The following is a 24,111-nucleotide window of genomic DNA, read 5'->3' on the forward strand; positions in this document are numbered from 1 at the left end:
CAGATCTAGTCTTCTTTGAACTTTCCCTTTCGAATTTTCCCTCAAAACTTTCAAATTCAAATTTTTCTATCTCTTTATTTATAATTTTAGTTTTTAAGAAGACACCTATTTTTTTCTAATTTGTTAATTATTGAAAACAATATATTCTATTTTTTCTTCTTTTCCTCTTCTTTTACCTTCTATTAATTCCTCAATTTTTTTCTATCAACTTTATATTTTGTTAATATTTTTAAATTTTACCTATATTATAAATTCTATTATTAGTATTTAAATTTACAAGTAATTACACGATAATATATGTTAGTTTGATAGATATTCAAACGTGATGGGATAGATATCAATAAAATTTCATTATTATTCATCGATACGTGACTGAGAATCAATTAACATTGAATTAACTAAATCACATAGTTTTTTAAACATTTTATAAGGGATCTCCAGCTGTCCATCTACTAAACATTATGCCACTTTGGTTCTGCATGGTTTGTGGTGTGTGTCCTCCTCCCTGTAAATTTCATACCCAAAAAAATAAACAATTAATCATTTCTTGAACTAAAAAAATAAATAAATAAACCAAATATTTACTTTTATGGATACAAATGTCATGTTGTTTGCATAAGTCCTCGTGTACCTGTCCAAAATTAATATCACTGAATCATTCACATAAATCATATGAAAAATAATATTATAAATGAAATAATTACCCAAGAATTTGATCCTCCTCGTTAAACCAAGGCCTCCATTCATCAATAAGAGGATAATTTAGAGATTTGATCCATGCTTCGGTGTCTAAAATCGGCACCTCCATATCATGATCCCCGCTAAAAATCAAAGACTTGTAGCCCTTAGAGCTAAGATTCATATGATAAGGAACCATACTTATGAAATCATACTGGTAATCTTTTGTACTTTGACATCTAAACCTTCTCCAATCGTTCCTGTAAAAAAAAATACATTCAATATAATTCTTTAAGAGTGTTTCAATCAATAGGTTAGGTTTTGTTTTTACCTCACGTACATGGAGAGCTTTCCGAACTCGATCGTCATTAGCCCAATAATAACTGAGGTAAAACGCGTACTCCTACGTACAGAAACACGATTTAAAACGATCATACGAACTTCCCAAGCTTCAATGACAAATTAGAGGAACAAAGTGCATAATAAATTTACATCACACTCGAGAGGAATCGAAGGCAACACTCCGGGAGAAAGAAACTGTTGTTCAGAAGCATTGTAGAGGGATCTCCTCGCATCATTAAACGTAGCAGCTTCCGTCACTTTAGTAGCATCCTCACAATGAGGCTTCAAAATATTCCCCGTGTTGATTCTACTCACGCACTAGGATGAACAACAAAAATAGATATCAAATTTAAATACCAAATGGTTAGGAATCACGGACATCCAAAATGGTAGGATGATATTATCACTTATAAACCTATGATCAGGACTCACTCCCAATAATCATCGACAATCCTCCACTCGAACAAAGTACCCTATAAGCCTCCCCCCCTTAATCAAGGCTTGACTCCTTTCTCTGGAGCTCTCGAACAAAGGGTCTTTGACTACACTTTCGAGGCTCACAATTCTTTGTTCAATATTTAAGTTTATGACTCTCCACAATGGTATGATATTGTCCACTTTGAGCATAATCTTTCGTGGTTTTATTTTGGGCTTTTCCCAAAAGATTTCGTAATGAAGATAGTATTCCCCACTTATAAACCTATGATCATTCCCTAAATTAGTCAATGTGGGACTCACTTCCAATAATCCTCAAGATACCATATCATACCTTTTGGTAAGCGGATACATGTTTGATGCACTCCACATTAGTTGGATCAACATTAAGATATTCTCCTTTGCAGCTGCTTTTCAATGACTATACACATGAATTAATAATAATACTTAAATTAGTGCTCAAATTCTTGTGTGTATTCACTTGATATTACCTCGTATAGTTCATCAGAGATGAAGGACATCCTATGAGCATATGGAATCTTATAATTATCATTTGTTTTATGCACACTGAAAGGATTGCCCTCTATGTATCCCTAAAACATAAAAAAATTAAGATTTGGTAATTGAACATCATCAAACGGTAGGTTGTTAAGTGAGTAAAGGGTAACAGACCTGAAGGTTTATAATTGGGAAGCCATGGCTATTACCTTCTGAGATTGCTTGAGTAAGAGAGGGAACAATCATACCAGAATATGAGCCACCACCAACATAAAATGGGTTACGAATGAATTCTGGATGATCAGCCAGCCACTGCGAAGCTCAAATTCATAAGGAATTCATATCAAACCAATGATATCTGATGACAGTGTGCATATACAATATATACCTTCCGCAAAAATTGATGATTTTGTTCAATTTGTAGTACATCTCCTTTCTTCAAACCTCGTGGAGTTTGAGCGTATGAAAATCCAGTGCCCACGGGCGTATCTATAAAAAGTATATTCGCTTTCTGGTATATGTCATGGTCACTCAAGTCCACTACTAGATATTGTTCGCTTTGACTCACTACGTACCTCCATCAATATTAAAGTTTTAAAACACCTCTGTTAGGAAAGATTTCTACGCCCTTATGAGAGAAGTTTTGTTCTTCTCTTCAACCTGACGTGAGATCTCACAATGGTTAGAGAATGTTAAAATATTATCCCTAGCCCAACCAGATTAAGCCCATAATAATTTAAGGATTTTAGGAATAAATTTAGAAAAATGATTAAAAATTTGAAAAATGTTAGGAATAGATTGGCTACTATCGTATAAATACCTTCCACCCTAGTTAGTTCATCATCCCAATAAATCTGAAGCAATACGAGTATTTGTGTATTGTAAATCTCTTCTCGATTGGTGTTAAGAGAGTGTGCGAGTGTTTCCTACAGAGAGTTGTGTTCAACATAGAAGTGAACGAAGCAATCCTTAAAAGGGTACACGTTTGAAAATCGTGAGGTTGACAAAGATAAGTAATTGGCTAAAGCTGACAAGATCTATTAACAATGGGTTTGAGCAGTTACACATTGTACGTACCATAAATTAAATAGAAAGGCAACGAAAAGAAAGCGAAAAATGGTTGTTACCTTAGTCCATGTATGGGGATTCAAGATTAATTGAGGTAAGCTTCCATTGTATGGCTCTATCTTGAAGTTTAGAGGGCCTTTAAACAAATACAATATCCAATTAATGAAAATTTTAAAGATTAAAAGACACACATATATTTAAACGTATTTGGCTATATTTTTTTGTCCTCCCATGATATTCCTCTGTTCCCTTGCTCCACCTCCGACACACTCCCTTGACGGTCCCCCAGTCTCCGGCGAGCAACAGCCGACGGTGGTGAAGCGAGGAATGAGAGGAAGATAAAGTTAGAAGGGGAAATTGTAGAGAGTACCAATTTCCAAGGCAAAGCCAGAGAGTGCAGAGCAACCTGGACCGCCGATGTACCATGTCATTAGAGGATCGGTTCGGGGATTTCCTTGGGACTTCACAAAGTAATAGAACATCTGAACTTCCTCCGAATCTCCCACACCCACGTATCTGTTCCGCTTCCAAAACAAAGCGGATTACTCACTACTGTAACTCTAATTACAAACAAAAGAAAGAGGAATTCGGAAAGAGCCTAAACTGACCCAGTTTCGAGTTCAAATGGAAGAGGCCCTGAAAATCCTGGCAGATACTTCACACTCCAGAATGATCCTGCGGCGGCGGAGGCGGCGGAGAGCACCTGAAGAAGAACAACAAGGAAGAAAACAGAAGACCTGAAACCACCCGGAGTGGCCATTGGAGAAATTCAAGAAAATGTGCACCCGCTTTTGGAGTACTTTCCCTTTATTTGTACAGCTAAAAGAAGAGGTTTTCACTATTACACAAAATGTGATCAAAATTTCATACTTTCCATCGATTCCATCTGACCACTACTTCTACCTACCCAAAACTTATAATTGTATCGTTTAAAACGTTGGTGAATCTATTTACTTTATAATTATATCATTTAATCTATTTGGAAATTTGCTCCAAAGAAACTATTATTTGGGATTTAAAAAAAAATATATATATAGAAACTTTTAAATAATATATTTGAAATGAAGCTATGATGACAAAAATCTTTATCTTTCATGTAATTATAGTGATGGAACATTTGCAACGAATACATTGAAATCGACTTGATTATTGACTTCATTATCTACCACGAAAACCATGTTTTCTATTAGTGATACTTAAACGAGATTTCATCAATATAAACAGATTCAAAGAACTTGCTAATGTTTGAACGGATCATATCGTCTTCTAAAATTTTTTACAAGGATTTTCGGGCTATCCATCTATTAAACATTATGCTAGTTTGGTATTGCATTGTTTGTGGTGTGTGCCCTCCACCCTGCAGATTTCATGAGAAAAAGAAAAAGAAACAGTCAATCACTGTTTAAAGAAGAAAACTTGGCCAATAATTATTTACTTTTTCTTACTTTTATCGTGGCAAATGTCATGTTGTTTGCAAAAGTTCTCGTGTACCTGGCCGAAATTAATATCACTATTAAACCATTCAAATAATCATATAAATCAACTTGATAATATAAATAAAATAATTACCCAAGTACTTGATCTTCATCGTCAAACCAAGGTCTCCACTCATCGACAATGGAATAATTTAGAGACTTGATCCATGCTTCAGTGTCTAGAATCGGCACCATCATATCATGATCCCCACTATACCATAGAAAAAAATATTTATACGAAAAGAAAAAAAAAAAACCATTTATCATAGAGTTACAACTCAATACCTAAAAATCAAAGATCGATAATCTTTGGAGCTAAGATTCACGTGATAAGGAAGAACATTCGTAATATCAAATTGATAATCTTTTTTACTTTCGCATCTAAACCATTCTCCAACCGTTCCCTGAAAAAAATAACAAAATAAAATAAAAAAGCGGGTTGTACATTCAACTCAATTTCTTAAGAATAGTTCAATCAATAGTTTATCTTCTTACCTTGCGTATATGAAGTGCTTTCCGAACTTGATCGTCGTTGGCCCAATAATAACTAAGGTAGTATTTATACTCCTTCATAGCAAGAACAAACAGAAAAACAAACACGAACACAATTCAAGATCATAGGATCTTCCTTGTCTTTGAGAGCAAAGAATAATCAACCAAGGAGACTGGAAAAAGGAAAAGTCTAGATTTTACATCACAGTCAAGAGAAAGAGGAGGTAACACTCTAGGAGCCAGAAACAGATTTTGGGATGTATCATAGAGGGATCTCTGCCCACCAAACGTATTTTCTGGCGCTCGAGAAGCATCGGTACAATAAGGACACATAATACATGCTAAACTGATTCTACTCACACACTGGAACGAAGAACAAAGACAAAAGGAATGTATCAATTTTGGGATCGAGTACTTGGAGGTTCGAATACGAGTTTTAAGTAAACAAACCTTTTTATACGTAGAAACATGTTTGATGCACTCCAAATTAGTTGGATCGATACGCTCAAATTCTCCTTTGCAACTAGTTTTCAATGACTAAACACGAATTAATAGTTACATTAGTTCTCTAATTCTCTCATTCACTTCTTTTCTTTGCTTAACAAGCTCTATATTACCTCATATAGTTCATCAGAGATGAAGGACATCTTATGAGCATAATGAACCCTATAATTATTAACTGTTCTACGTACACTAAAAGGATTTCCTTCTATGTATCCCTATGATGAAAAACATTACAAAAAAAGAGTTAGTAATTAATACTCGTGTCATCAACGTGTTGCTAAATGAATAAACGACAACAGACCTGAAGGTTTATAGCTGGGAAGAGATGTTTATTTCCTATGACATTAGTTTTTGTAAAGCAAATTAGAAATAGTGCAATCTACACATCCAATACCCAGATTATGAATGGTTTATACCTTCTGAAATTGCTTGAGTAAGAGGTGGAATAATGATACCAGAATACGAGTCCCCACCGACGTAAAATGGATTAGGAATGAACTCTGGGTGATCAGTCAGCCACTACAAAGTTCAAATTCAGAAGGAATTGATATCAAACCAAGTTAGGGAGCTTGAGTGTTGATGTGAGCATGTAGAATATATACCTTTCGCAAAAATTGATGATTTTGTTGAACTTGTACTAGATCTCCTTTCTTCAAGCCTTGTGGAGTTCGAGCATATGAAAATCCAGTGCCCACAGGCATATCTATAAATAATATACTGGCTTTCTGGCAGATATCACCATCACTATTGCAAGTTAGTGTCATTGCAAAAGAAATAAAAAGGTGAATAATTGTTACAACCTTGGTCCATGAATGGGGATTCAAGATCAGTTGAGGTGTGCTTCCATTGTATGGCTCTATCTTGAAATTTACTGGACCTTCAAACAAATACAACACACAATTATCGCTTCAAACATTAATGCACAAACATTGGTGTGTTTGGGGTGTTGAGACGCCCTTGGCATTATCTCGAACACTACGTGTGCAAACTTTCTTGCTTGTTTCTAAACGCTAAGCCATAAACTTCCTAGAACTTTGATCTTGCTCTAAATGCTCAAAATCTATCAAGCAACCAAATATAAACGTGAAAGTATACATTGAATTCACACAAACTAGAATAACATAAAGGCTAACTACAGCACATTTTTGTGTGTTATCAATCAAACCCAAGTTTAAATAAGCCTAAAAGGTCATTAAATGATAACTTGAACCAAAATTCACAGAGTAAGGCCCAAAACTAACACAACTCAAATTCAAATGGCTATGACATTTCAGATTTGAAGCGAGTAATCAAAGGAGGGAAGATGAAATAAGAGAGATATGTTGCAAGAGAACTAAAGGTAAATTGTAGAGTACCGATTTCCACGGCGAATCCAGAGAGAGCAGAGCAACCGGGACCTCCGATGAGCCATGTCATTAGAGGATCGGTTTGGGGATTTCCTTGGGACTTCACAAAGTAATAGAACACCTGAACTTCCTCCGAATCCCCCACACCGACATATCTATTCCACTCCCAAAACAAAACTTAGTCTCAAATTCTAACACAAACACCAAACTTAAACTGATCACTAATCACTGTAACTCTAAATAGAAACAAAACAAGATGAATTCGGAAAGAACCTAAACTGACCCAGTTTCGAGTTCAAACGGAAGAGGCCCTGAAAATCCTGGCAGATACTTCACACTCCAGAATGAGCCTGCAGCGGCGGCGGAGAGCACCTGAAAAATAAGAACAAAGAAGCAAACATAAGATCTGAAACCACCAAGAGTGGCCATCGGAGAAATCCAAGCGCGCCAAATTCGAAAGAAAACCAACAAGATATGCGGTTTTCTTTTCATTACGAACATAAGAGTCGATGAGGTTCTCACGATCATTCCATCTGCCTCAAACCTTCTGACTTTCGCGGGTCCAGTTGTCCAATGTATTCAATATTTTTACATTTTTATACTGCGAACCCTCTCAGTAAAAAAAGCACTTTACTTGAGGTAGAACTTAGAACTTACTTTTATAATATTCAAATGTTAAATTTTATTCTTAGGTTTCTTTGTAAATAATTTGATTGGTTCCATAAACTCTTCCGTCTATATTACTATTTCTTCAAGTTTTGGTACATACCTATTAATTATATTTGTAATTTTTTTTAATTGTTATTGAATTATATAATTTAAATAGTGTAATTTATAGTTTATCTAAAAATATATATCTAAGCTTTGGAAATTTAAAGATATCTTTAATTAAAAAAAAAAATACTTTTACTGATCTTTGTTTTAAAAATATTATTGAACTTTCCTATGTCAAAAATATCCTTAGACATTAAATTCTTTTATTAATATCTTTTAACTTAAAAAATAAATAAATAAATAATTTATCGTTAACACAATATTCTATGAAGTTTTAAGAGTGGCACTAACCTCTTAATTTCATTAAAAAAAAATCTAAAAAATTTTATAATCAATATATGGACAGACTGCATTTTAGATGTCTCTAAATTTCTAATTTTTTTTCTAAAATATCAAAGACATTAACCTACATTACATCATAAATTATCTCCAAATTTTATTACTACTATTTAGAGTATTAATACTATTTTTAACACGAGATAATGATTTCATACCTAACTAACAATAAAACTAATTTTTTAAGTTAAACAAATAAGGTATTAATTTTTTAAAAATAAAACCATTAGTTTGATTTTTTTCAAGTTCTAAGTGTGTTTTGACAATTAAAATGCATTTTTTAAACCCATCTCAAACTTAATTAGTATTTTTTAAATAAAGTATAATTATATCTATTTAAAATTAAAATTTTTTTATTTTTAAAATTTTTTTAAATGTATTATTGAGATAATACGATTGATTTAGCATTTTAAAAATAAAAATGCTAGTATTCATAATTAATAATTTAAGTTTTAAAATGAATGACTTTATTAAAATACAATTTTTTTTTTTAATATAAAAATAGAATCTCATCCCATAAATTTGTTAAATTAGAAAACTGCAACATAATATAGGTTTAAATATCATTTTAGTCGTATTTTAGATTTAATCTTTTTTAAATTTCTATGAAATAAACATAAAACATTTAAAGTACATGAACCAAAATGATATTTTAACTAAAATATTTAGGTTCGTAAATTTATTACTTAGTATTTAATTTATAATAATTAATATTGGTCAATTGGGCAAAGTTGCTTTTTGTTTTCGTAAATTTTGTTAATCCATTTTGGAGCCGAAAAGTCCAAATTATAGTAAAAAAAACCCTAACCTCAATAATAAAAAATGTATTTGACCTAAAAATGTTTAAAATTTGATTTCAATTATTAAAACTTTTGAATATTCTATTTGGGTCTTTATCAATTCAATTTTTGACATATAACCTAATCAACACTCGATTCATAATAACTTTATTGTCTATAAATTTGGTCATTATTGAGACTAAAAATGTCTTCATATTTAATAAAGTTATTGAACGTCTATCTAATTGGTATTTTTCAGCTCTCGATAATTCTAAATTTACATTTAATAGCCAACGACCGCTTAGAAAGCTTTTAATTTTACACTATTTATTGATGTTTTTTTGACCTACAACATAACACCTAGATCGTTAAGGGTAATATGTTGCCGACATTTATTAGTGGTTAATATAATATTTTTATTGACGCTTTATAGGCATCGACTTATAGTATAACGAACATTTTGAGACTTTAACTATAACCCTTTTATTCACGCTTTTATCTCTCAATTATAACTATTTTATTAGTTAAATTAATAAAAACACTCATAAATTTTATACTAGTCTACAAAATACCTTAAACTTTTAAAAATTCAATAATATCCTTAAATAAAAAAAAAATCTAAAAAACTCTTTAATTTTGGATTGAGATTATTAATATTTTATATTGAAAAATACTCTTGAACTTTAAATTGTTTTCACTGATAGATTTGTTTAAAATTAAAATATATATTTTTTTTGGGTACCAAGTTTAAAAAATACTTATAAAAATTTAAAAGTAACATTAACATCTTTAACTTCGTATACAAACTTAGGAAAGTTTATAAGTATTTTTAGACGTGGTATTAATAGTAGTAATAATTTTTAATTGTTTTAAAAAAATTAAAGGTGTTTTTTTTAAAACTATAATATTAATGAATTTTTTATTTTTAAAGTTTAACGATATTTTAAAATAAAATTATTTTTCAAACTTTTTTGGTTAATATTAAATTTGAGATAATTTTATTAGACAAGATGTAAAATATTTTTATTAATTTAGCTGTATTTTATTTATGTTTTATTATATATATTTGAAAAACTACACGTGGTTCGAATTCCTAGGAATTTGAATATGGAGGGCATCTTACATCGATACACAGAAATCAATAACGTCCCTTCCTTACCACACAACATTATAATAAAACTATAATTAATTGGACTTTTTAAAACCTTCACATTAAAAAATAAAAAATATTTAAATACCCAAAGTTTTTAATAACATTATACATTTTCAAGGTATAACACTCAGAACTTAGGATAAAAATTTGAACCATATGTTACAATAAAACCATGTCAATATGTTGATAAATTAATTTAGAATTTAGAAAAATATTTATTTAAACATTAAATTTAAGAAATAATTTATTATTTGTTGACAGTGGGGGAAAATCAAGTTTATGGTTTGAACTTTGACCAGTCTGATTAGGCAAACTGCGAAATGCGTCCTCTCATGCAGTTGCTTCCCTCACCGCCAACAAAATACTGACACGTAACCATGGGAACCGTGTGGCTCTGTCACCTACACACTGTTCTAAATCACCCACAGCTCACCATTATTTTTCTCTTTTCAAATTTCAATACTATAATTTATAAACAAATAAATCCAAAATTAACTAATTAATATTGAAAATAACTATGGGTGAGATTAAGTTGGGGACTGTCTAAGATATTTATAAAAATTTTAAATATGGAGTATGAATTGGTTATATAATTTATATTTAAAATTAAAAAAAAAACCATATGATTGTTCCATAATGGATAGTTTATAATATATTGTTGTATAATTTTGAGAGTAACATCAATCGCTTTTTTATTTTGACCATTTGACCATCACAGGTCCAAGCCACGGACCATTCAGATGACCACAAAAAAAATAAAACCCCACCAAATAATTAATAAAATAAAACACTTTATCAGAAAAGAAAAAGAAAAAACCGGTGAATACGGTGATAAGAATGGGAAAAGGTGAGGCTACACGTGTGGCTCCCGGTAAAGTTACGGGATATAGCCGGTAACTGGGAGTCAAAAACCCTGAATTAATTTAATTGGTAATTAGGGGAAAGAAGAAAAATAAAAAATAAAAAGAGGGTTTGGATTTTCATCTCCCTGGCCCAAGCGATGGAAGCGACTCGGTAGAACTTAGCTTTTCTCTCTTTCTCAGTGCCTCCCGTTCATTCGTGTCTTAGATCGTTCGATTTTTCTTCTGACATTTTAGTTTTCCGGGGGGGTTTTGAGGGATGAAAGTGCACTGTTGTTAAGTACGAGTGATTTGCATTCATGGTAGCGATTTTGTTTGCTTGTTTTTTTTTGATGATTTGGCCCTTTTTGTGGAGCTTCGAGAGGAAGTGAGCTTCATTTGTGGTGTTGATGATGACTAAGGCGATGGTGAAGAAGAAGAAGAAGGGGTTTCTTTTGACTAAGGAAAGGGTTCAGTTAAAGGAAGAAAAGGATGTCCCCATTCGCCATTTTTGCTGCTTGTGATTGTTGTCAATGCGAAGGATAGCTGTATGCTAAAAGATTGTGGAAGAAAGAGAAAGTAAGTTAGAGAGAAACCCCCTTTTTCTTTTCTTTTCTTTTCTTTTCTTTTCTTCCCTTTTTATTGTTCTGTCTTTGCGTTTGAATGATTGAATCCATTCGTGTTTCTGTTGGTTGCTGAAAGTTGAATTCAATAGCTCGTTTTTGTTTTCTGTTCCAGGGATTTTGGGTAATTTTTCTTTTCTCTCTCTCTTGAGATTCATTTGTTCTTTTGAGGGTTTTGTGAAAATGCCGATGTACCAGCCGTCTTCCGGTCGGAGAAGAGAGACCGATTCGGAGATGGGTTTGGGTGGTGGTGGTGGTGGTGGGGGGCAAGTTCTTGATGTGGAAACCGCCGTGAAAGATGGTATTCTTGGCGGTGGTGGGTTAATCTGCGACGGTGGAGGGGCTGAGAAATTGGATCTGAAGGAGATAGTGGAGGAGCTTGAGAACATTGAGGTTCCTTCGGTTTTTATTTGCCCAATTTCATTGGAGCCAATGCGAGATCCTGTGACCCTTTGTACAGGACAGACCTATGAACGATCCAATATCCTCAAATGGTTTTCTCTTGGCCATTTCACATGTCCCACCACAATGCAAGAGCTTTGGGATGATTCAATCACTCCCAATAACACTCTTCACCAACTGATTTACAGTTGGTTTTGGCAGAAGTATTTGGCGATGAAGAAGAGGTCTGAGGATGTGCAGGGGAGGGCTCTTGAGCTCTTAGACACTTTGAAGAAGGTCAAGGGCCAAGCCAGAGTCCGAGCTTTGAAGGAGCTTCGACAAGTTGTCGCTTCGAATTCTTCGGCGAAGAAAACCGTGGAGGACAATGGCGGTCTTGGTTCGATTTTGTCTTTGTTAGGTCCTTTCACATCCCATGCGGTTGGCTCCGAAGCCATTGGGATTTTGGTGAACTTGGATCTCGATGCCGAGTCGAGAAGAAACCTTGTTCAACCTGCGAAGATTTCATTAATGGTGGATATGTTGAATGAGGGATCCACTGAGACTAAAATCAACTGCACCAGATTGATAGAAACTTTGCTGGATGGTGATGATTGTGGGGCAGACACTGTCTCGAGTTTTAGTCTCTTGGTTGGATTGCTGAGATTAATCAAAGAGAAGAAACACCCAAATGGTGTTCTTGCTGGGTTAAGATTGCTAAAAGCTCTGTGCTGCCAAGAACCAGTGAGGAACTCAGTAGTGAGCATTGGGGCAATCCCACAATTGATTGAAATTCTCCCGAATTTCGACCCGGAATGTTTGGAGCTAGCTCTTCATGTATTAGACTCGCTTTCGTCCCTCTCAGAGGGCAGGGTGGCCTTGAAAGATTGCCCCAACACCATTCCAAACTTAGTGAAGTTGTTAATGAGAATCTCAGAGAGCTGCACTCAGCTGGCTTTATCAATCTTATGGGCAGTTTGTAAACTTGCCCCTGAAGAATGTGCATCACAAGCTGTGGAAGCAGGCTTAGCAGCCAAGCTTCTTCTGGTGATTCAGAGCGGTTGCAATCCCGTTCTGAAACAACGCTCCGCCGAGCTTCTGAAGCTCTGCAGCTTAAATTACACAGCAACCCTCTTCATATCCAAGTGTAAGCTTACAAGGACAATACAATAATGAAGATGAAAACCAAAAAGGAACACAGAAAAACCACCATAAGAAGCAGTGAGCATTGGCATTTTTTCAAGAATAAAAGCCTTAGAGCAAGTGGCCACTGAAATCTGAAATCCCAGAGAACATGGCTTCTCTGTAATAGATTATTACGTGGATAAGATAAGATAAGATAAGATAAGATTCCTGTTAAGAGTCCGAGTTTTGAAGAGTGAAATGAAGAATGAAGATCTCTTTTTCTGCGTTCCGGGTTCTTCGTGTTCTTCATGTTCTTCGTGTTCTTCTTCCATCTGAATCAATGAAGTGGGGGTGAGTTTTTGAAGCTCATCATTGTAAATTTTTGTAGATTTTTTCTTATTGGCCCATCAAATCAAATGTTGTCTGATGAAGAACAATTTATGATATCATTTTTTGTTGTCGTTGTAGGTTTTGGAACATACGAGTTTTTTCCTCTGGGTATTAATTTTTCTGTCCGTTATTATTACCAAAAGAATCAGAGATGATCATGATTTCTTTGAGTTGATGTAATTGATGGTGGAGTTAACAGTATTATGCATAATTAAAGTAAATAAATAAATTTAAAAAAGTACAATTCCGATGAATGGTCCTCCAAAGGGTTGATTCAGCGTTTGGATATGATTGGTGGTTAATGGCCAGAAAATTGGTCGGAAAGGATCTTCATAATAATATTCTTTTAATCTTTTTATAAGAATTTAAGCTACATTTGAATCCTTCTATTTATAGGTTTTATTTTTTATAGTGGTATAAGCTTCATGTCTCGACTCAATTATCACCGAAGCACTTTCCTTTCTTGTCTAGAGCGGGCCTATGGTTTTGTCTACCCTGGTGGGTCTTGGCCTTGGCCTCGAGTGATCTAACCAGCTAACCAACCCATCTTGTTAAGTCGAGTTATTGAGGTAAAAAGTAGGAAAATAAAAGGAAGGAGTGACAGTGAGGTGATGGAAAATAGAGGGTCGTTTTCTTAGCATGATTTAGTATTAAAAATGTGGGGTTGGGCTAATAATTGATCTTTTCTCTACTCCTTCCATCGTGGGGGTCCTTCTCCTCTCCCTTTGTTCATGCAAATGGGTGCACACGGTCAACTCCTTTCCCCCATTTCCTAAAAGGAAAAAGAAAAAAAGAAAGAAAAAGAAAAAGAAAATTTGAAAAAACGACACATTAAATGAGAAAATAAAGAGATGTCGCTGTTGAAATGTGTATGTGGGCGCATCGCACATTATACCCAACTCCTGAAATTTTCCTCTTCTTTTCTTCCTTAAATTTTGTTTTTTTTTTGTTTTAATTTTGCCAGCTGTCACTTACAATGTGAATGGGTTGGGCCGGAATAGGAAACGAAAACGTGGGCCTTGGGCTTGTTTAGATAAGGTGGCCCATTATAATGTATTCATGGCCCAATCATAACCCAAGCCCACATTATAATATAATATAAGGTTGTATTAATAATAATAATTGGAGAAAAGTGTATCTACGAAAAAAAAAGCGCAAGCGAAAGGGCGACCGATCAAACAGCGCCATATTAAGGGTGGGAAGTGTGAACGAACCAGTCGCTTTCTTCACCGTACGAATCAGATGCAATGTCATGGTTGGCTCTCTCCATTGCTAACACCCTTCGCCTTGACGACGAAGAAGATGAGCAGCACAACGACGTCGTATCTTCTTCTTCTTCTTCTTCCACCATTCCCCGCAACCAGATGGAATCCCAATCCCAATCCCAATCCCAATCCCAACCCCAACTCGACGACGAAGCTTTATCTCGCCGCGTCAAAGAGGACTTGACTGAATTCAAACAAACCCTAACCCGCCAATTTTGGGGCGTGGCCACTTTCCTTGCTCCTCCTCCGCCTCCGCCGGAACCGGGGCCGACTCATCATCTCAACCCGGCGGAGGATCTGGTTGCCCCTCCCGATTGGAAGTCGTTCGAGGCGTCTAATCAGTCTGATCCATCGATCTCCGGGGACGAAGAGGACCTGACTGATCCGATTGAGGTTTTGAATATGCGTTCCAATCATGACGCCTATGCGAAATCGGGGATTTTACAGGAGGAATGCTATGAGGTGGATTGGGAAGGCGCTGTTGGGATCACTGATGAAGTGCTGACGTTTGCGACGAACATTGCAATGCACCCTGAGACTTGGATTGATTTCCCAATTGACGAGGAGGAGGACAACGGTGGTATGTGTGTTTTGCTAATTTTGCTATCCAATTCCTTAGATGCTTGTTAATTGATTTCTCTTCGACAAGGAAACCTGTTATCTGGTCTTAATCTTATTCGTTTCTTATCGGATATAGGATGAAGGTTACTGAATGGTCTGAAGGCCACTGCTAATAATCTTTAGCGTCATTGTTTCTTTTAATGAATTGTTCAATTGATGCTGGAATCGTTTGTGAAATGCTTTTAGAAACTCGTTTCCATAAGTGGAGACTTCTATGAAATAAGGCATTCGACTATCCGAGCGTTCCATCCTTTTGGATCTTCTGCACCGGGCATGTTAGAAATTTATCTTGGGATCTGTTGAGTGCCACAATTAGATGTCAGCAGTTAGCTCAGAATTTTTGTAGCTGTATCTCATTCTACAACTATTTTCCAAAATGAACTTAAGTATCTTTAGTTGGCACACCTGTGGTCCATAAAGTAAGAGATGGGTATTAAATTTTTTTGATAACTCAGTAAACCCTTTTGGATTTCAGGATAGTACTCTTAGATCATGCCTCAGTTTTTATATCTATACATGGGTTCTGTCACCTCACTTGTTGACCTCCACTTGTGTATCGTTCCTCATAACTTCCTGCCTTGTCATTCCAGTTCCCAATTTTTCTTCCTTTTCTGGTTCTCGATGTCTATTACCTTTTCCATTAACGATTACCTTCGGCTTTGGGCAGAAGTTGAAATATTGTGGTTCCCTCGGTGCTATACAACACATACATTCAGTGATTCCATTCGCGTACTTTACATCTTTTGTACGTGAATTGAACTCATTCATTCAAGATGCCATTGCACTTATGTTGTGATAGGAAAGATAAGCCCCCAATTCAGTTCACCTACACTAGGTGAAAGCATCATGAGTCTTAAGTGATAGTTTTGTTATGCAACATGTGAATTTGTCAAGTGTTAGATAATCTCCCTCGTATAGCGTGTAGTGTGCATGGATCCTTTATGTGATGTGGGACCCCAATGTCTATAAATGGTCATAGTATACTTTTGCGGGTCAAAAGGCGTTGGGGAAGGAGGATATTGGGTGGGATCTATGAACAACAAATCCCCCATACATCTCAAGGTGAAGGTCTTTTGGCCTATCACAATAAAGAGTGAAGTCAAGATAGCTTTAAGTGTGTGTGGGGATTTGTCATGTGATTCAGATACACTCCTAATTTGAAAGGATGAGGCACCAACCCAAGCTGAAAACTAAGTCTACACAAGCAAAACTTTATAGATAGACATTTTTATTGTGAATGCTTAAGGTTTTTTATCTTTATTTTTATTTTTTATTTTTTTTAAATACCATGGGAAGCATAAATTTCTCAAGCTATAAAGCTAGTTATTATATAATTGATGACAAGAGATTTTAGGGCTCGTTGGAGGTGGACAGTTGGAGGTGGACATTAAGCATAGTGAATTGAAACTAGAGACGGATCAAGGTAGCTTGCCAGCGAAGGGAGAGACTTAGGCCTTTCCAAAACCTGGGAACTTGTTTCCTTTCAATATAATTAGCATATCACATATTGCATTAGAGGCTCTATCGATTATGTTCATCATTTAGAGTGCGAATATGATGTTTCAGTTTTATACAATCAAGTGTGACCCAAGTTATTTGATTTTCAGTCTAATGACTTATTCTGAATTTAATCATAACCCCATCTCCTATACCTGGATATGTAAGATGAACGGGAAAGGAATTTTTATAAGGTGATCCACTTAAATTACTAAATATGTTGACTTTTGAATGGTGAGTTTGGACTTTGTCGTTGTTTAACTATCTGCTTTTATGATGTTTTTCACATTGTTGAACCCTGTGTATTTACGTCTTTAGACCCTTCTTTTTCTTGTTTTAGATTTTGAAATGTCTGATGCCCAAAAAGAGCATGCTTTCACTATTGAACATCTTGCTCCTAGATTGGCTGCTCTCAGATTTGAACTCTGTCCTTGTCATATGAGTGAGAGTTACTTTTGGAAAGTCTACTTTGTGCTCCTGCATTCAAGACTCAATAAACAGGATGCTGAGGCTTTATCAACTCCACAGGTTGACTACTCTTTCTTTTCTTTGTTTTTTAAAATTGCAATGCAACCTTTTTAGGTAGGCTACGTAATTTCCAAATTGTTATGGTCTGGCATGATGATGCATATTTGTAATTTAGGGTTCCCATGTATAGTTAAATTGTGCACAAAATGACCCAAATGCTATGATTGCAGAAAATTTTATTATATTCATATGGAGTTCAAACATGTATTATTTTACTGCTTTAAATGAGTATTAATCTGGTTCCTTTGATTGAAACGTTATGTTTCTAGTATAATTTGGTTTCACCAAACTTGTAGGTAGCAGAAGCCAGATCAATGTGGATGCAGGAATTACAAAAGAAGACCAAGCCAGAGACTTTCTGGTGTGGAAGAGACACTTTTGAATTAAAAGACAGCTCTGATTTGTTGCAGGAAGATGATAGCTCCATGGGCCTTGAAACTCATTCTGTATCTACGCTGCCTTGGACATTTACATCTGAGCCAAGCATGTCGTCTATGTCGAGCAATTGTGAGACAGAAAAATACCAAATAGAGACTTCTGAAACACAATTCATTGATAAGTCCGTCATCGTTGAAAAACCTATAATTAAAGATGAGGATAAAAACTCGACGATTGAGTCTTCTTCAAAATTCCTTGTTCAGAACTACGACGACGAGTCAGATAATGATTGGCTAGAGGAAGACTCTGGGACCATCCTCCCTCCGGGGTACGACGAAGATATTTCTTTCAGTGATCTCGAGGATGATGATATGGTTCTGCCTGCTAAGTTCAAGATTGTTTCAAAAGAATAAGGAAGTTAAACAAACGAATTCAAGGCGATGCTTCCAATTGTGTATGTATGCTTTGCCGATGAGGATAAAGGAAATTACAAAGTCAGTCTGACAAGATTGATGGGGCTTCAGTTACCGATCTTTATGAAACCATCTGAAATTGCTTTTAGTTGATGGGGTTGGTGGGTGCATTTGTAAATGAATGAGAGAATGATTATTCCAGTTTGGAAGAGTGACAATGTGTCTCTGTTTGGTTTCTTGTTTGGGAACTGTGTAAAGAATGTATCAGTAAATAGACAGAAGGGGAAAAGATATAGATTCTTTTTGTTCCATGCCCAACGATGATTGTCCTCATCCCTTTGTTGGTCTGTCAGGAGTGGAGATTCATTCATCGGAGGCTGTCTGACAGAAGAAAGCGCTAAAAACAGCCAAAGGAGCCACCGAATTGAGGCAGTTGAGAAGAGGATTCTGTTGGATGGAAGTTACCCATCATCTCATTGGTATCTACAGAACCACCATAATGGACCATTCTTTCTATTTGATTGCTGTACTTTTTTACCTTTCTACTCCTTAAAGATAAGATATATAGCATATAGCTTTAGTTATCATACTCACAGATAGGCCTTTGAAATGCAAGTTGGCCCATTATTTTGTTCTTTGAGTATCAGACCAATGAGCTTTTATTTGTTTGTTTGTTCAAAATTGATACCAGAAATTGAACCGAAGCGTACTGACCACAATCACTCTGGATGAGATTTGTTTTCAAGTTAGAAAGACGACAAACAGGATAAAGAATTGAAACGGAAGACAGGGAATATTCAACAGAACCGAGAGGAAATTCACCAAGAAATTTGCTGTCAGAAATTATTATTCAACTTTAATGGATATTTATTACTTAATGTCGTATTTATTATAAGTTTAAATGCGCAACTTGAGTTATAATCATGAAAAATTGAGAACGAGAGTGTCTAGATTATGGGGAAAATTGCATACAAAATGGCCATGCAGTTGGGTTCAAATTTAATACACAAGGCTGGCGTGGTCCGTTTGTGGGAACTTGAATTCATTCTGATTGGTTATCTGATCTGCGATTTTGGTGTTTCCGTGTAGGATTGGTTTAACCGATCCGAGCATGAACTCCTCCATTCAATTCTTTCTCGTCTTATTTTTCTTTATTAAATTTTCATTCCGTTCTATCAATCATTTCAAGCCAATCACCTGCACTCGCCTCCTGTTTCCATTTGCCGCCAATTAAATTTCCCAGAAATTTTGCTGCAGAATCCTCCAGGTTTGACCCCTCAATCTTCATTGACTTACTACAATAATCCCAAGCAGGTTTCCGATTCGATTCTGTGTTATTTATCGGATTTTTCCTTTCCATTTGTTGAGAGGGAAAATCTCAACGATTTTCTCGACCCTCTCACTGTTTGTCGCGCCATTTTTTTGTACGGTTTCGTGCCTTTCAATCTTGAATCTGGGTTTCGGTTTGATTTCGGTTCTATAGACTCTCCATCTTGCTATTTGGAAATTTCTCTGTATGGATTTTGAACTTGTTAGAAGGGGCTTGGGATTCTCCCAAAGGAGGAAGAAATGGCTTGTTCTATTGGCTCTCATGGGGGTCTCTGGTTACGGAGTTTATAAGGTCTATCATTTCCCCTCCGTCGAGAGGAAGAGGAAGAGGCTGATGAAGCTCTTCGGTACCATGATTTCCGTCGCTGAAATGGTTGCGGATTCTTCTGAAGCAATCGGAGTAATTTCTAAAGATTTGAAGGAGTTTCTGAAATCTGATTCCGATCAAATTCCCAACAGCTTGAAGCAAATTTCCAAACTCGCTAAATCGGAGGAATTTTCGGAGTCTCTGGAGAAGGTCACCGAGGCATTTACGGTTGGGATGATGAGAGGGTATAAATCTGTAACAAAGAACGACGGAAATTTGGAGGCTGATTCGGTGAATTCGAGCTCTTCTTCTGACGTCGTCGAGAAGCTTTTCTCAACAGCTGGGACTGGTTTTGCTTCTGTTGTGGTTGGAAGTTTTGCAAAGAATTTGGTGATGGGGTATTACTCGATCCCTGGATCAGTCGATGATGCTTACAAATCTGGATCTGAATTTTCAGACGTGCCTAAATGGGTAACTGTGGCCTCCGATGAGAAATGCAAGAATGTTATAGCAGATTGCATACAAGTTTTTGTTAGCACTGCAGTTTCTGTATATCTTGATAAAACAATGGATATTAATGTGTACAATGATCTCTTTAGTGGATTGACCAATCCCACTCATCAGGACAAGGTGAAGGACATGGTTGTTTCTGTTTGTAATGGCGCTGTGGAAACTCTTGTAAAAACATCTCACCAGGTCTTGACAAGCTCGCGATCGTCTTCGAATTTGAGTCCGGTTTCATCCTGTAATGGACTGTCAAAGCTAGGAGACGATGTCTTTTCAGAAGAAGCTTCTTCAAAGAAGATGGCTGCGGGCAGCTCAATTGAGAGTTGCCAAAATGGGTGGATTGACACAGTTTCATCTACTCTGGCAGTTCCTAGAAACAGGAAGTTTGTGCTTGATTTAACTGGTAGAGTGACATTTGAAACGACAAGATCTGTTGTGGATTTTTTGTTATGGAAGCTAATGGATGGTCTCAAGAGAAGTTTTGGTACAGTTCATGATGAAGTTGTGGGTAGGGGTTTGGAAGTCGTAAGCTACTTCAGTGCAAAGTCTTCTGTTATTGTTACAATTTGTGTAGCATTATATCTACATGTTTTTGTTGGCACCGGGCTTCTGTTATCTGCATAATAATAGAGCGGAAAGCAGTTCAAGCCACTTAGATTAGAAAGTATATACCAGTGTTGCATTTAGGGAAGGTTTTGGACTTCCTATCATTCAAATTTGAATGATGATCATACTTCTTGAACAAATGCATATATTGATGCTTAAGTAACTCTGATTCTCTGGCTTTTCTACAGGATGCTTTTGATATATTCTAATACAGTTGAGAGCCAAGTTCTTCATTCACCCAGATTGATGCATTTCAAATGGCTACATGACTTGGAAGCCTAATGCAATTTCATCCTTTGTTCCAAACACCCTAGTTAATAACGATTGAGTAACAACCCAAACCCAGATATTGTTCGTTTATGTATCGCCGTCAGCCTCACGGTTTTAGAACGCGTCTGTTAGGGAGAGGTTTCCACACCCTTATAAGAAATTTTTTGTTCCCCTCCCTCTCCAACCGATGTGGGAATCTCAATCTACCCCTCTTGGGGTCCCAATGTCCTCGCTGACTACTCTGTGATTGACTTTGATACCATTAGTAACAGCCCAAATTCATCGCTAGCAGATATTGTTTGTTTTAGCTTGTTACGTATTGGTGTCAGCCTCACGGTTTTAAAATGCGTCTGTTAGGGAGAGGGTTCCACACCCTTATGAGGAATGCTTCGTTTCCCTCTCCAATTGATGTGAGATCTCATAGATTGATTCATGTCTCCCTTTACCTCTCTTTCTCAACTCAGCATGTCATACTACTGAAGACTTTAGAAAAGAGGCAGTTCCATTTGATTTTTACTTTCATGTCTCAACGACTTGTACAAGTTTCCTGTTCTTTTGGAGCTGTAAACATAGATGTCTTCTATGCCAATTATAAAGGTTCTATGATTCACGTAATTGACTCCGCAGGACTGATTTTCACCCATTACCCCACTCCTTGAGTTACCTTATAATTACCTTGTGCAATTTTAGCATATTTTTGCAGTTGCCTTCTGACTAATGAATTTAGTTATTTACTATATGTTTAGCCATAGATGACGGAGAACTTGAAATTCCTTTTGACAAACTCATATTACTATTCAACATTCCTTACTATGCTACAGATTTTTGTTGTTGGCTCCAGGACTACTTATCCTGTTATTTTCAATCTTTTTTGTTTCTGATCTCATAACCTTGTTCTCACAGAACCGTTTTGCAGAGCCGCTGGCTATTTTGAACTGCTTTGGATATCACAAAGTAATTTTGTTCTGAATCTTAATGGCATGTTCTTGATCCGGTGAGGCCTGCAAACACCATCTTGGATGTCTCGCGGGGATGTCGTTGCTGGAAAGTTGATGAACTTTCTATTTCCGTGAACTTCCTCAATATACTCTAAACAAATGCTGGATGAAGTTCTTTCTGGATGGAAAGTAAACAGTAAGCTGACTTTTCCAGACAGGGTGCCGTAGAAACTTCTCTTTGTTAAAGAGATTATTATTTACTCAGTAGGTCTGCATATAGGCGAGGATGTGGGTGTTAACCCCATGTGATATGCATTTTTAACATTTGGGTATCATCATTACCATCATCCCATTCTTCTTTAATATCCACTTCCTTTACCTTCATTTTTTTTTATAACATTTTTTATGCCATGTAGCTCTTGATTAATCATGCCTTCTAGTAATAGAGATGTCAATGGGTTATGATTTCTTTTGCCCATCTCTTCCTGGAAGCTGCCTCCTTTTAACCTGCTGGAAATTTCTGGTATTTTGACTGATATTATCATTCATTCTTCCATCCTATTTGGATAGAACGAGAGTAAAAGCTGAAGTGAGAGGGAAGGATAATAGGGGAAGCTGCCAGCTATGAGCGGCGGCAAATACACTCATGCAGGCCCCGTAGGACCATTGCGGGGTATGGCATAATCTTCCAAGTTGCTTTCATATTTGCTTTTGTTTTTTGTTCAACTGGCCCTTAATCTTGAATATGTCATTGTAATTGTATGTAGATTGATTTATTAACAAGCCCCGAATCATGATTGGCTCTTTGCACGCTTTGTTACCAACTTTTGTTTATTTTTCCTTTATAAAGATCTTTGTTCTGAGGTTAATTTCCATTGTCTTGTCGTTAATTTTAACAGTGTCAAGGGAATGCTTCAAAATTCAACTCTTAATTATTAACTGGGTCGGTAGAAGATGCTCCCTTGGGACTTATAAGCTGCTAGTTTGGAGCTTTCATTACTCTGTCTCTGTCTCTGTCTCTGTTTCTCTCTCTCTGTTTCTGCTTATTTCCATGTCTGCCATTACTTCCACCTGCAGTAGCTTCTTCTCCATCAGATCAAATTCTATGGAGTCAAGAGTGAGAACTTCTTCATCAACCCATGGCTCTCCAGCATGTGGGAAGCTTGATGGAGTAGCAACTTGGCTCATCAATGGCTTTGTCACAGCTTTCTTTGGATCCTTGGAACGATGCTCTTGTATTCGTATTGCCACAGCTGAGGACGACGGCGATGAGTCGAATGACGCTCCTTTGATCCCAAAAGATGTAATCCATCGACAGGAAGGCGATGCAGCTGGCCGGAGGAGGGCCGGGAAAGGCAAGAAGTGTCAGCCACTTGTAGCTGCAATCTAATGAACAACTCTGCTACTTATCTTGAATAACCCAAATCAAAAAGCTCCTCTTTTTCGTTGGTAAGTGATATGAAGAAGCTTCTGAATCTGGGAAACGTACTGCTTTTCTAAATTATTTACAAGTGTTTACTGTTCTTAGCAACTCAATCTCAGCTACAATTTAATCTCAATCTCAGTTAATAACTTCAATAACAACTCAAATTTTGATCTTCTCATTATTAACTCTCGTTTCAGGATGATTATTATTTTTTTATTTAGAGGATGAAATTTCCCATATAATTAAACAAGATGATAAGAATCCATGAAAAAAAAAATATAAATTATTTCAAAATTTCAAAAAATTAAAAGATAACTATTAAGAAAAAAGTGTGGAGGATATGGGGCCATGAATTTCAATAATATTGTAAAAATGGGAATGATAATGTTGTGCATTAATTAAATAAAGTTACGACTTTTCCTTTTTTTCCCAAATGGACCAGCGGGGAATCCAAAGCAAAAACGAAATAATAAATAATAAATGAAAATTTGAAATTTTTAATTCTTTTAATTTAAAATTTATCCCACATTTCATTGGTTTATTTATTGAACGTTATTTTTCTTCCTTTATCCTTCCTTTTTTCCATTTGCTTTTTAAATTTTTGGGGTCTTTTCAATATGAAATTGATTCGTTTGGTGAAATAAGAAATATATAATTAAAGTTACGACAAAATCAAAATTATAAAAAATAATTATTTGATAATATCAATATTTAAAAAATATATTTTAATGTTAATAAGCCCATAACTCTTGGGTCAAAGGGTTGTTAACACTGAAGCCCATAACACTAAG

The 24,111-nt window shown here is 35.8% G+C and overlaps 6 protein-coding genes across 13 annotated transcripts; 4 read left to right on the plus strand and 2 right to left on the minus strand.

The window, feature by feature from the left end:
• Nucleotides 1-331: 331 nt before the first annotated feature.
• On the minus strand, nucleotides 332-3,870 carry LOC111788173 (serine carboxypeptidase-like 7). Of its 2 annotated transcripts, XR_015419753.1 has the most exons (12): nucleotides 3,630-3,869; nucleotides 3,392-3,537; nucleotides 3,081-3,157; nucleotides 2,342-2,464; nucleotides 2,128-2,265; nucleotides 1,947-2,048; nucleotides 1,790-1,876; nucleotides 1,171-1,338; nucleotides 883-1,081; nucleotides 705-788; nucleotides 586-631; nucleotides 332-505 (listed from the first exon to the last, which is right to left on the minus strand). XR_015419753.1 is itself a non-coding variant. In XM_087121084.1 (11 exons), exons 1-11 carry the CDS (start codon nucleotides 3,779-3,781, stop codon nucleotides 425-427), a joined length of 1,497 nt encoding a protein of 498 aa, XP_086977210.1. In that variant the 5' UTR covers nucleotides 3,782-3,870; the 3' UTR covers nucleotides 332-424. The 2 variants fall into 2 exon arrangements, 1 of the variants encoding a protein (XP_086977210.1); XM_087121084.1 differs by having other exon boundaries at nucleotides 705-1,081; nucleotides 3,630-3,870.
• A 309-nt stretch (nucleotides 3,871-4,179) lies between these two features.
• On the minus strand, nucleotides 4,180-7,405 carry LOC111788154 (serine carboxypeptidase-like 7). 6 transcript variants are annotated; one of them, XM_023668393.2, is made up of 14 exons: nucleotides 7,338-7,405; nucleotides 7,122-7,210; nucleotides 6,848-6,993; nucleotides 6,293-6,369; nucleotides 6,095-6,217; nucleotides 5,909-6,011; nucleotides 5,794-5,828; nucleotides 5,606-5,707; nucleotides 5,190-5,525; nucleotides 4,992-5,063; nucleotides 4,782-4,900; nucleotides 4,591-4,707; nucleotides 4,467-4,512; nucleotides 4,180-4,378 (listed from the first exon to the last, which is right to left on the minus strand). In XM_023668393.2, exons 3-14 carry the CDS (start codon nucleotides 6,906-6,908, stop codon nucleotides 4,298-4,300), a joined length of 1,272 nt encoding a protein of 423 aa, XP_023524161.2. In that variant the 5' UTR covers nucleotides 6,909-6,993; nucleotides 7,122-7,210; nucleotides 7,338-7,405; the 3' UTR covers nucleotides 4,180-4,297. The 6 variants fall into 6 exon arrangements, with proteins under 6 accessions (XP_023524161.2, XP_023524163.2, XP_023524159.2 ...); XM_023668395.2 differs by having other exon boundaries at nucleotides 7,112-7,210; XM_023668391.2 differs by having other exon boundaries at nucleotides 5,190-5,351; nucleotides 5,439-5,525; nucleotides 7,122-7,354.
• A 3,410-nt stretch (nucleotides 7,406-10,815) lies between these two features.
• LOC111788177 (U-box domain-containing protein 30) lies at nucleotides 10,816-13,324 on the plus strand. Of its 2 annotated transcripts, none has more exons than XM_023668430.2 (2): nucleotides 10,816-11,302; nucleotides 11,458-13,324. In XM_023668430.2, exon 2 carries the CDS (start codon nucleotides 11,526-11,528, stop codon nucleotides 12,891-12,893), a length of 1,368 nt encoding a protein of 455 aa, XP_023524198.2. In that variant the 5' UTR covers nucleotides 10,816-11,302; nucleotides 11,458-11,525; the 3' UTR covers nucleotides 12,894-13,324. The 2 variants fall into 2 exon arrangements, with proteins under 2 accessions (XP_023524198.2, XP_023524197.2); XM_023668429.2 differs by having other exon boundaries at nucleotides 10,817-11,298.
• Nucleotides 13,325-14,367: 1,043 nt separating this feature from the next.
• LOC111788188 (uncharacterized) lies at nucleotides 14,368-18,572 on the plus strand. Its single transcript, XM_023668447.2, has 3 exons — nucleotides 14,368-15,080; nucleotides 16,959-17,146; nucleotides 17,443-18,572. Exons 1-3 carry the CDS (start codon nucleotides 14,483-14,485, stop codon nucleotides 17,935-17,937), a joined length of 1,281 nt encoding a protein of 426 aa, XP_023524215.2. The 5' UTR covers nucleotides 14,368-14,482; the 3' UTR covers nucleotides 17,938-18,572.
• A 277-nt stretch (nucleotides 18,573-18,849) lies between these two features.
• Nucleotides 18,850-21,582, plus strand: LOC111788193 (protein PHLOEM PROTEIN 2-LIKE A10). Its single transcript, XM_087121361.1, has one exon. It carries the CDS (start codon nucleotides 19,454-19,456, stop codon nucleotides 20,702-20,704), a length of 1,251 nt encoding a protein of 416 aa, XP_086977487.1. The 5' UTR covers nucleotides 18,850-19,453; the 3' UTR covers nucleotides 20,705-21,582.
• A 1,002-nt stretch (nucleotides 21,583-22,584) lies between these two features.
• Nucleotides 22,585-23,505, plus strand: LOC147793356 (uncharacterized). The gene has a single exon (XM_087121362.1). It carries the CDS (start codon nucleotides 22,688-22,690, stop codon nucleotides 23,282-23,284), a length of 597 nt encoding a protein of 198 aa, XP_086977488.1. The 5' UTR covers nucleotides 22,585-22,687; the 3' UTR covers nucleotides 23,285-23,505.
• The last annotated feature ends 606 nt before the right edge of the window (nucleotides 23,506-24,111 follow it).

Source organism: Cucurbita pepo, chromosome 2 (assembly GCF_057944985.1).
Source record: "Cucurbita pepo subsp. pepo isolate OVF chromosome 2, ASM5794498v1, whole genome shotgun sequence".
In the NCBI taxonomy this organism is placed as follows: domain Eukaryota; kingdom Viridiplantae; phylum Streptophyta; class Magnoliopsida; order Cucurbitales; family Cucurbitaceae; genus Cucurbita; species Cucurbita pepo.